The 12,660-nt window shown below is 34.5% G+C and overlaps 1 protein-coding gene across 1 annotated transcript in view; it reads right to left on the bottom strand.

The window, feature by feature from the left end:
• MALRD1 (MAM and LDL receptor class A domain containing 1) overlaps window positions 1-12,660 on the bottom strand; it is a 788,164-nt gene that overhangs the window by 690,276 nt on the left and 85,228 nt on the right. Inside the window, exons 9-11 of the mRNA XM_049626634.1 lie at window positions 10,332-10,498; window positions 4,980-5,072; window positions 1,482-1,689 (exon numbers count right to left, since the gene is read on the bottom strand). Of these exons, the coding sequence (XP_049482591.1) occupies window positions 1,482-1,689; window positions 4,980-5,072; window positions 10,332-10,498 (468 nt within the window). The remainder of the gene's footprint in view (window positions 1-1,481; window positions 1,690-4,979; window positions 5,073-10,331; window positions 10,499-12,660) is intronic.

The raw sequence follows: 12,660 nt of genomic DNA, 5'->3' as shown, positions 1-12,660 counted from the left end.
ACAGTGAGTTCTCAACACCTGCATCAGGCTCTGTGCTGATGGTGTGGAGCCTACTTGGAATTCTGCTTCTCCTTCTCTCTGCCCATCCCCCACTGTGTGCACGCACCTGCGCGCTCTCTCTCTCTCTCAAATAAATAAGCTTAATACATTTTTTTGAAAAAGAAAAGAAACTGACACATTAGAGAAAATGAATTGTCCTCGCATATTTTTTGAGTGAAAAAAGACTGTACCCAAAAATTCCACCAAGATTATACTGGTAAGTAGATTTTTTTTTAATCTAGTATTAAAACCAAGTGTCTGAGGCATTAATGGAATTGCTGTTTAAAAACAGGCAGAGGGGGGGCGCCTGGTGGCTCAGTCGGTTAAGCGTCCACTTCGGCTCAGGTCATGATCTCACAGTCCGTGAGTTCGAGCCCCGTGTCGGGCTCTGTGCTGACAGCTCAGAGCCTGCAGCCTGTTTGAGATTCTGTGTCTCCCTCTCTCTCTGCCCCTCTCTTGTTCATGCTCTGTCTCTCTCTGTCTCAAAAATAAATAAACGTTAAAAACAAAAAATTTAAAAAAAATAAAAACAGGCAGAGGATTTCTCCCTCACTTTCCCATCTCCTCTTTCCTGCATCCTGTTCCATTGCTCTTAATAAAATCTCTACCGATCAACAGAAGCATTTTGTACAAAGAACTTTTCATTTAAAGGGTAACACGTTGCAATATTTCTTTCAACATAATACATCGCTAAAACTGCAGCAAAACAAATGGCAAATTTTTAATAATTAAGAAAACCCACTTGTTTGTGATATGGGATTTGGATTCATTTAGTTAGAATTCATTGTTTCCAAAGAGACGCAAGTATCTTAGTTGCTAAGTTACCTCATATGGGAACCATCATTTGGGTTTTAAATTAAATTATATTTCCTTTCAAATACAACTAGACTTGAATAATAATGGGACTTCTTGTCATCACTCCTATCAAAGCCTCTCCATAAAAATCCTAAAAGGGAGGTGCTGGACCTAAATTTTGCCCAGTCGTGAATACCAACCACGGCTGACATTTCTACAGGCATCATGGCTGCCTAGAAGGCAATGGCAGCCCTCCTCTTGAAACCCTCCCCACAGCTTTCTGTCTAATTGGTCAGAATGCAAAATGCCCTACACTTAATAAAGGTCAGCAATCCATAATATATGTCTCCAAAGGGAAAAGTATAAAGGGGTTGCCCTTCCCACCCATTTTCCTCTTTAAAACGCACACATACCATAATACAATTACGCACTTGTTCAACAAAGTTTGCAGTATTAACAAAAAGTACCAAAGCCTTAAATTAGCTTAGAGACCCCCACAAAGAATAGTGCTAATAGCTTCAGAGTGAGAATAAACATTCACCGTATTTCATACATGTTAACTTTACCTCACTCGGTGCAAAGACTTTTAAATCCAACCACAGTCGTGAATGTGAGCATGTGAAGAAGTAAATCATTAATTCACTTACAGCAAGTTGCCGGGTCTTCATCACTGTCATCAGAACAGTCTGGCTGAGAGTCACAGACCAATTCTTGGGCGATGCACTGGCCACCAGCACAAGTGAATTCCTCTGTAGAGCAAAGCTTTCTGGATGGAGCACGTGCACAGGCATAGACCCAGAGCTGATCCAGCCCAATAAAACCTTTCTGGCTCAGAATGGTCCCTTCAAAGATAATCTTCAAAGGCAAAACACGAACAATTTATGAGTTGATAATCTCCTTTAAAAGAACCCTCCAGGGGCACCTGGGTGTCTCAGTCGGTTAAGTGTCCGACTTCGGCTCTGGTCATGATCTCGCAGTTTGTGAGTTCGAGCCCATGTCTGGCTCTGTGCTGACAGCTCGGAGCCTGGAGCCTGCTTTGGATTCTGTGTCTCCTTCTCTCTCTGCCCCTCCCCCACTTGTGCTCTGTCTCTATCAAAAATATATAAATGTAAATGTAAAAAAAAATAATTAAAAAAAATAACCCTCCAAAAAGAATAGACATTTAGTAGTTACTGAGAAAAACACCTGTTGAAAGAGAAGCAAATACAACCAATAAAGTTCCTACTTGAGAAGCCTGACCCACATGTATAATTGGTCTGAATGAAAAAAGCCCTACATTTAAGAAAGGTCAGCAGTCCATAATATATGCCTCCCAAGGGACCAGGACAAAGACTATGGGCACAGCAGATCCACTGACACCTCTGAGAACCCACCCATGAGCAAAAGAAATACTACATGCCACTTCACCCTTGGCAATGTCCCTGACTGCAAACTTGTTACTTGAGCATCATCTTCACTGCTCTCTTTCTTTAATATTCAGGGAAAAGAATAAGTATGATCACTACTTAGAGACCAAAAGCTATAACCGCATCTGGTTTTTAAACTACTGATATCAGCATTGGAATGCAAGAAGGGAAATGTTAGGCAAATAGTAAGGGGACACAACAGAAGAATAGAACATTTAAAATAATAAATATAAAAATCTATTTTCAGAGAAGAAGAATTTCTCTAATAATCAAACAAGTGCTAATTAAAAGAAATAAGTCTCATTGTCTCCAGCTGAATTGCGAGGTTTTTTGAAAGTATACGGTATTAGCAAGTGCAATGACCATACTTGCCAGTCCAATGTAAGATAATATCAAAGTATTATCCTTGAGCTTCTATCAAGAGCAATGGCTAGCTGTCCACCAGAGTGGACAAGAGGTATGAATACCTGACTCTACTAAATAACTATTTCTCTGCCATCCAATATGGTAGCCACAAGCTAGAAAGGGCTATTTCAAATTAAGTTAACGAAAACAAAATTAAAATTCCATTCCTCAGCCACACTAGCCACATTGTAAGTGTTCAGTAGCCACATGTACTACCATACCACGTGTATGGTAGCTATTGGCTACCATATTGGAGAGCACAGATACTTAAATTTCCCCTTATGACAGAAAATACTATTGAACAGCAGTGAACAAGATGTTGTTAATGTGTAAGATACTAAAGACTAATTCCTTTGACTTTCTTCCAGCTTAAAGTCTCTGAATATATCTTCTCCTTTGCAAAAACATGAATATGTATACATATACATATATATGTATATATATGTGTATATATGTATACATATGTATACATACATATATGTATATACATATATTATGTATGTACATATATGTATGTGTATATGTATGCATACATGTATATGTGTATGCATATGTATACATATATACACATATATACACATATATATGCAAAAATATGAATATGTATACATATATATATATGTATATACATATATTTGTTTGTTCAGAATTACTTAAGGGGGCACCTGGGTGGCTCAGTTGATTGAGTGTCCAACTTCGGCCCAGGTAATAATCTCGCCATTCATGAGTTAGTGCTGACAGCTCAGAGCCCAGAGCTTGCTTCAGATCCTGTGTATCCCTCTCTCTTTCACCTCCCCCACTCACACTCTGTCCTCTTTCTCTCTCTCTCAAAAATAAATAAAAACTTAAACAAAAGAATTACTTATGATCAAGTTTCAGTTTGTAAATATATCTAATAATTTAGTCTAGAAAATAATATTAAACTTAAATCATATCTAATAATAGAAAAACTTTGTATGCTGCTATATACCATTCTACATATGAATATACTATATATATAGTATAAATATATATAAATTATTGGATCTACAGTTGTATATTTTTATAGCAGCAAGAGATCAAATGTGCATAAATGATATCAGTTTGGGTTTCAAAATTGATGAGTTTAAACTTAGATCTCAAAAGGGTGCTATTGTTGAAAACTTAATTACATTTAATATGCACTTGGAAATCTAGAATAGCTCCCAAATTACTCCCTTTATATTTTGTTTTATCTCTGAGTTAAATAACAAAACAAACTTTAATATTCAGTTTATGTAAAAAGAATGAAACTCTAATCATTTAGTACCTCTTTCAGAAGTTATAAAGATAAATATCGCTTAGAAAATTAAAATAGTGCCAAATGTTATTGCAACAGGCTATGATATAAACCTCAACTTTGCTGTCATTAATACAAAAATGCTATGGTTCAGAAATTCCAATCTGAGCAGTAAATGGGATTCTAAAAATCTGCATGGTTATACTTCAGTTTCATTCGGGTTCTCCCTTTCAAACCTAGAAAGATGTACATATGTGGTATTATCATAAAGGAATGAAATTGGTTTCATGAGCCACATGTACAATCGGTCTTATTATTTTATACTCACAGCCCAGCAAAAAAATATTTATACACTCTATATACAATACAATAGGAAAGGAATCTTAAATAAAATAATGCACTTCAAAAACAAAATTATGAATGGCAATGAAGAATACCAGCTATTTAAATGGTGATCCTACTGACATGACTACATTTTACAATATTGCTATATTAGAAAAGAATGAAATGACAGGTAAATATTTAATATGAAAGGTAAAAAAATATCAGATATGCTTTTCTGCACAATCTCAACTCTATATACAACATGGAATCTTGAGTTAATGTGCTTAAGAGATAGTATTCCCACTGAGCACATGTATATTGCAGATATATCTTTGCAAAGGTAGAGTTATCCATGTCTCATAAAGATGTAAATTACTGCATTCAAAACATTTGCATAGTCTTCACTGATTTTCAATACCAATTTATTATTTATCTGCTTCATAATGCAGTTTGCTTCCTTGTTTTCAGTGCATGGTGTTGGAGGTGGGGGGTGCTAGGGAGGGAGCCCGTGTAAAATGAGGATGCTTTAAACATGAGGAGTCACACTCTGGCTCTTCTACTCAGAGGAAATGTGGCCTGAGAAGGGCTAAGTACAATGAAAAGAAGCAGGCAATGGCTCTCCCCAAATATAGAAATCTATATCATTAATTTAAATGCTAATTTAAACTTAGAAATGGATGACAAAATTCACTACTGCCAAACTACAAATTAAACTTATGATATAAAAAAGTGCTTGTTTTTCCATTTTGTACCTTAAATGTCTTCAGTCCTTCTGGTATTAACACCTCTGCTTTCACCCATTTTCTGTCAGTTGATGCGCTGTATGTCCAAAATATTTCTTCTTCCTTTGATTCAAAGAAAATGACATTACTAATTCCCCAAATTCTACTCTCATATTCGCGTATGTGCTCTCTCAATTACATTTCAGTTGATATGAAAATACTAGGAAGCCTAAAGTACTGGTAAAAAGGTGTTTAACATTTTTTAAAGGAACAATAAAATGGAGGCAGGGGAGGATGAAAAGGCAGAGCCCAGAGGATTTTTAAGGCAGTGAAAATACTCTGGATGATAACATACAGTGTATACGTGTCATTGTATATTTGTCCAAACCCATGGCATGCGCAACACCAAGTGGGAACCTTAATGTAAGCTATGGACTTTGGGTGATGATGATGATGGTCAATGCGGGTTCATCATTTATAACAAAGGTACAACTCTGATGGAGGATGTTGATAAGGGGGAAGGCTGTGCACGCATGGTCCCAGGGGGAAAATGGGAAATCTCTGTACCTTCCCCCTAATTTTGCTAAGAACCTAAAACTGCTCTATAAAAACAGTCTTAAACAAATAAGAAAATAAAGCATGTCTATATATTTATTTTTTAACAATGGAGAGTAAGGACAGAACAAAAATTTGAACAGAATCTTAAATAAAGTTTTGTACTTCAAAAATACAACTCTAAATAGAAATTCATAATGCCAGCTATTTAAATGTTGATCCCGCTAACACTACTACACTTTACGATATTGCCATGACATTAGAAAACAAAGAAAGAACACGAAAACACTAAACATGAAAGTTTAAAATACAACATTAGGGGCACCCAGGTGGCTCAGTCAGTTAAGTAGCTGACTTCAGCTCAGGTCATGATCTCAGGGTTCATGAGTTCCAGCCCCATGTTGGGCTCTGTGCTGACACTTCAGAGCCTGAAGCCTGCTTTGGATTCTGTGTTTCCCTCTCTCTCTGTCCCTCCCCCACTCGCACCTCTCTCTCTCTCTCTCTCTCTCTCTCTCTCTCTCTCTCAAAAATAAATAAATAAATAAATAAATAAACAAACATTAAAAAAAACCACGATGTTATCAGATATATTCTTCTGCACAATCTCAACATATTTTTTCTATGGGAGAATTCATTCCAAGTTCCAAACAATACAGTTATTGTCTGGAGATTATATTTCCATTCGACTCTCTTGTTCTTTCAAAGACCTTTTTGTGCCTTCTAGAGCACAATGCTCTGTCATGCATTGGTAAAATGATCATCTTCCAGGTTACAAAGTACATGCAAAATTATGCTCCTATACACTATGAGGTAAAAGTCTATAATGTACTCCCAAATGTGGCCTATGTTATTGTGCCTTATGACTTGTGACCATGCTGTTACACTCTGAAATAACGTATTTCTTTAGATTCTGTCCAACATGCAAGTTAATTTGACACTTCCCTGCTAAAGATAGACCAGATTGTTCATAATGTTTACCCGTAAAATGCATTGATTATTTCAAATTTCAATAGAGTGAATATGCAGAGTGGCATAAATATGTCTCAGGTTGAGCTCTGCGACTGCCTGTGCCCTCCTTCCACTGTGAGATAGAAAACAGCACCGGAAGATAACTTCTCGTTGTAATTCATATTTCACATGACACTCACACTTTTTCAGACTCTTGTAAGCATTTATCTCCCCTCAGCCTCACTTATTTCATTCACAGCCAACACTTTCTAAAAACGAATCTATTTTCAACTCAGTCCTTTACCCTCTGATGTCTGCTCCAATTTCCAAGTCTTGAATATTTCAGAAGATAGTCTAAACCCATTAAAAAAGTACTTCATTTTATTACTTATTCATATCAACTATTAAGACTTCCACTAGACAGTGAAACATCCACGGCAGACGTATTTTCAGCTGACAGCCCCCAGGTCACTTCAGGATGAACCAGAGCGACGCAAAGTTGGGACACACAACTAATTTTTCTTTCAGTAATTTCCTACACAACCTCAGTTATTTAGCATCAAGACACTTAATGTCCTCCACAGACGGTTTTAGTGACACTGCTTGGCAAGTTGCATTCAGCACGTCCCTTCACTTTCATTTAGGAAGATAACTTAGAGCAATCCTGCTTTTTTTCCAATGACAAATTAATTCCCCTCTATTCTACCTGAAGAAGAATGTGTTTACAGTTTTTTGAAAAGTGCGCAGCATTCTTCTTAAACTTAAATGGCTTTTTGTACACTAAGTTAACGGTATGTTGTGTATGAAATACAGATTTTTCTAGCACATTTTCCTGTCTGACAGCACAAGTAATGAAAAAGAAAAATAATTTCTTCCAACTAAATAAGTCAGCTTTTATTTTATTCTCTCTTCAATCTCAGACTCTTATGTAGTTACTTTCAACAGGTGCCAATGTAAAAAAGAAACCCTCGGCTGAGAAAAAGCGTTCACGTGAAGTTCTAATTTTCCGTTATCTTAAAATCATTCAATCAACCAATCAATACAAATTCTGAAAATGTCCTTACTCTCCCAGACCAGGATCAATAATACCATTTTACCTTTCAAGGAAAGAATGACTATATCTCCTGGAGACCTCAGCTTCTCCTTTCCTCTCCCAGTGAAGAAATCAAAGGTACCAAACTCAAGGTTGTTGTTTTTGTTCTTTTTAAACTACTTTCTAAGGCATTTTCATCCTGCCTGCCCCAGCTATGTATTCTTCCCATTTGACATTTGGGAGGTTTTTTGTTTGTTTGTTTGTTTGTTTACCAGTTTAAATTTTTTTCATCTTTTCCCAGTTTTATTGTTATAACTGACAAATAGCAATGCATATGTTTAAGGTGTACAATATAATGATTTCATATATGTTGTGAAATAATTACCACCATAAATTTAGTGAACCTCCAAAACATCATGAAGTTACAAATTTTTTTTCTTGTGCTGACTTTTAAGATCCATACTCTTAGCAAATTTCAAATATACAAAACCATATTGTTAGCTATAATCATAATGAATAACCAGTTGTTTTTAATGTTAATCAGAATATGTACAACGCACCACAGGCTGGTTCATTGATAATGGAAACTCTTCAGAATAAAATACAGGCTGTTACTATGACTATTACTTTATAGATGATAAAGACCTAATCTCAAGGATCTCTATATGGTAGAAATTAGAACTCCTACACACGTAAGGTGACCCTAAAAAGAGTCAACTTTTTATTTAACAACTTCCCTGTATTTTCTACTTCTCAAATTCTAATGTCCTCTGAAAATGAAGAAAACCACCTTCAGCATTTTACTAGATATTTCTTGATTTACCTGCATATATCCTAAGGGTTGTTTTCTTTATTCTATTCATGGAAGATATAAATGATCATTTTCATCAAGAGCTATTTTTTTAATTATAGGATTGGAATCCTTTTTAAGTTTGTGATAAAACATCAACATGTAATTTAAATGTATTTTGATGCAGATTTTTCATTGGTGACCAATATGTTATATGTTATGTATATAGAGCAGAGCAAATAGAGTGTGAGAAAAGATAGCATCTTGCCTTGCAGAATACTAGGTAAACTGATGAACCAAACATCACTCAGTACTCAAAGATTTACACCCAACTGGTTCTGATTAATACATTAGATCAGTTCTCCATGATTAACTTCTTTTCTTATAATGTGGGAGATGGAGTTTTGATTACTGTTCTTATTATATGGTGTATCTGAAGTCAGTTTGTTTATAATCTTTTCTTATACAGTCCCAAAGTCACCAGAACACTGATATTGTTCACTTTCAATGATTCATAACTCCCTTATATATAATATATAAATATAAAATATTTATATGAATATAATCTATATTAAATATAAAATATATATAAGTTTATATATATAAACATATATATATATAAACTTTTAAAATCCATCACTGTTGTTCAGGGTAGATTAAAATAATCTTTAGTATTAGAATATATATTACATAAATTTCTACTCTAAGACAACTTGGTCAACATTTAGTGAATATCAATTACCTGTGAAAAGCAGTATCATAAGATCATATATTTTTTAAAGCATCTTTAACTATGATATAAATTCAACAAAACTATTCTAGTGGCAAATACTATTGCAAAAATGTCACAAAAATAAAACACAGTATGGAATGCTAGAAATTGTGTCCCATCCATGAAAAAAATATATATATTAGGCCATCTAATGAGCTCACTCATCCAATTTTATGCTTTAGAACTCTGTGAATGTTCTGGAAAAGAAGAGGTCAAAGAAAAAAGACTGGATAAGAAGAAAATGATACAAAAGAAAAAGAAAGGGGTGTTGTGATAGAACTAGGATAAAAAGGAGAATTTCTCTGGAATTTTCAGGTCTCTTAGTAATAGGTAATAGGCAATACCCGAGGATTAATTATGATGGCACTTCAGAATTCAGAAGAAAATAGAACCAAAAAAAAATGCTATTGACAGATGGTTAGTGATACTTGATAAGAACAAATGCTAAATTAATAAACTTTTCTTGGAAAATGCATTTGGCTGATGTCAGGAGGAAGTTACAACTAGATTTATTCAAAGCACCTCAAGCCGAAAGAATTTGACTTGGATGCTTCTACTGTCTTTTTCCTATGTAAGAATTCCTGCAATTATTATCAAATGTTTCCCATTGCTAGAATGACCACTATTTACCCCTGTGATTTTTTTTTACTTCTATCAATAAATAAATTCTTCTTCACAATAGAAATTCTGAAAGCATCTCAGATATTTTCCCACTGGTGGCGGATTGTTTTCATTTCAAGTTAGGTTTAGAAAAAAGGCCTGAATTTGTTCTATTTGCTAATATTACCACTGCAACTTTCACTCTACCCAGTGAGCCTTTCTTTGCCCATTCCATTGACTCATTTGTTTATATTTAATCAGTAATTACCAGTCTCTAAAAACTGTATCTACTGGTACCATAACAAGTAATTTGTTTCCATCGTAATTATAGCTCTAGATATGTGGATCTAAAATCCAAAACAGATCCCATCACAATGTCAACACAGAGCCAACATAACAGAATCTCAAAAATCTCATTTTTATTAGATCTATTATTTCTTTAATATATCTCCATGAATTTTAACAATTCTGTAAAATAATATGGTGCAAATCATCACACGAAATTGTCTACGTGACCGTATCTCTTAAGCTAGTTCTTAACATTTCTTTTCAAAGCTATACTAAATAGAGTCAAGTTAAAGACTATCTAAAGCCTACGCACAACTGAGAAATAGAAACACAAATTGCCAAAAGAGAAATTTCGCTTTTTCAATGAATCTGAAATAAATGCAAGTTTCTTCTCACCTTATTACTATATAGTCCTACTCTCAGAACACTGTTTTCCATAGAGTAATAGAATTGAAGATGGCATCTCTTGCCCAGGCAGTGACACACAGAGCTATTTAAATAAGCCTTGCTGTCTAAACGGTTAAGAGTAGAAGCATCCTTAGCTCCTATCCACATATAGTAGCCTGAAAAATAAAGGGAAATGAAGCAATTTAGAAAAATCAGCTGCTTTCTGTTTGGACAAAATTATTATATTCCCGGGGTTTCCAAAATCAGGCCTGAAAGACAAAGATTGTATTTACAAGGCTATGCTGTCGTAAATGATTACATCAATTACGAATTATAGGTTTTCATTTCCATATGTATTTTCAAATGCATTGAAATTGGCTCCTAATTCCTGAAATTAGGAAATTTCAATTCATTATTCTTATAAAAATAAATCTGCTGATATAAAAATCTCTATGCTACAAATCATTACCATTTTCTTTAAAATGTCACAATTCAACCTTTCTTTAACCAAGAATTCCACACCTTTCTTCCCAGAATTCTTTCCTCTTTTTTTCTCTTTTACTTTTTAGGTTTAGAAAAACCTTAATAGTTTCAAGGGACTTTAATTTGAACTGCCCTCTTTCTTACCAAACCACAGGAAAGTATCAGATATCTACAGCCCTATTAATCTGCACCTATGAATTTCATAGTATGTGAAAATATTGTCAATCAATTTTAACACATCTGATACTTAAAACCAATTTACACTGTTGTTAAATACAATAATATAGACAAGGTGAAGTTATTTCTATGATTTTACAACTTCACCTTTCATTAATGAAGCCTTTTAATTCTTTATTTCTGTAAGTTGGTAAATATTCCTACAATTTCTAAAAACTATGAATTTAAGCAAAACTCTTACTTATTTAAAATGTAAGAATTTAAGCAAAATACCATAGCAAGTTAATACTTTGCCTCTGATATTTAAACAAAGAAATGATAAATAAGATAAAAAACATATTTTTATAAAAGTTGAGACAGATCCATTGCAAAAAAAATATCTAAAAAGGTAAGGAAAGAACAAGTATGGTGAGTAGGGTTGAAACCACAGAACTCTTGAACTCTGAGACCAGACTCAGGCTCTGGTAGCTTAGATTTTGACTAATTTCAATATTACCAAAAAAGCTGGAAGAACAGTTAAATTCTCTCAATGAAGTTGAAGACTAGAGTTGGGGAATTCTGCTCTTAATCTGAGGTGGAAAATACACCAACATTCACTACCTTGGGCTACAACTAAGTGACAGCATATGCAAAACTCCAACCATTATCGCGAAGTACGAAACCCTAAACTAATATTGTTACTAAGGTTGGTCTTAAGGAAATACACGTGAGAATACACCTGGATTATTCAGGTATTAATAGCAAGGTTTGTACTCAAAAGTAACTATTTTACCACCACGTTACTAACTGGAGTTTGACTAGAGCCTAATTGACCTAGGAGAAGAGAGATACCAACTCCAGCAGGCTCTAGCCTTCCACAGGAGAGGAGGAAAATACCCAGATCCAGCCCTGTCTAGCTTTCCTGTCTCATCTAAGGTTGGGGAAGGAAGCATTTTTGAAGATCTTGTAACAGAGGAACAATTTCACTAAAAGACTGAAGAATATTTTTCCTCCACCTCACAATTGGTTACCATATAAAAGGGGATCCCCCTACAAGGGAATACTATTCAAAGAACTGTAGGTCTCAGACCTCATTTAAGAATATGTCTCTAGGGAAACCCAAAGACAACGAGTAAGATAAAATCAAGAATACCAGGTGAATTTTTAGCCTCAGGCATTTATAGCTGCAGCAAAGAGTAAAGAGTCTAATCTCTAGTTGCATAAACATAAAAGGTCATTCATGCTAAATACCTATTGATCTTAATTACTTTTACGTAGTACATCATGTCTGGCTTTCAGCAAAACATTACAAAGCATACTGAAAGGCAAAAAGAAAAAAAAGCCATAGTTTGAAGAGAAAGAGCAAATATCAGAACCAGACCCAGATATGGAATTGTCAGACTGGGACTTTAAAACAACTATAATTAATAGTTAAGAGCTCTAATGGAAAAAAAAAGTAGAAAATACGAAAAATAAAAAGACTGACAAATGTAGTCAAAGAGCTGGAAATTCTAAGAAAAAAATTTTAAATGCTAGAGACAAAAAATCAAAACAAAAAACAAAAACCACACCAACAGGAATGAAGATTGTCTTTAATGGGGTGACTAAGTAGACTGGTACAGCTGAAAATATGTCAACAGAAACTTCTAAAACTAAAAGTCAATATATTTTTTAAGTGGAAAAAAAGGAATAGAATATT

This window comes from Panthera uncia, chromosome B4 (assembly GCF_023721935.1).
Source record: "Panthera uncia isolate 11264 chromosome B4, Puncia_PCG_1.0, whole genome shotgun sequence".
Lineage (NCBI taxonomy): Eukaryota > Metazoa > Chordata > Mammalia > Carnivora > Felidae > Panthera > Panthera uncia.
Note: the sequence above shows the minus strand (reverse complement) of the source record. Positions and strands in the feature narration are given on the sequence as shown.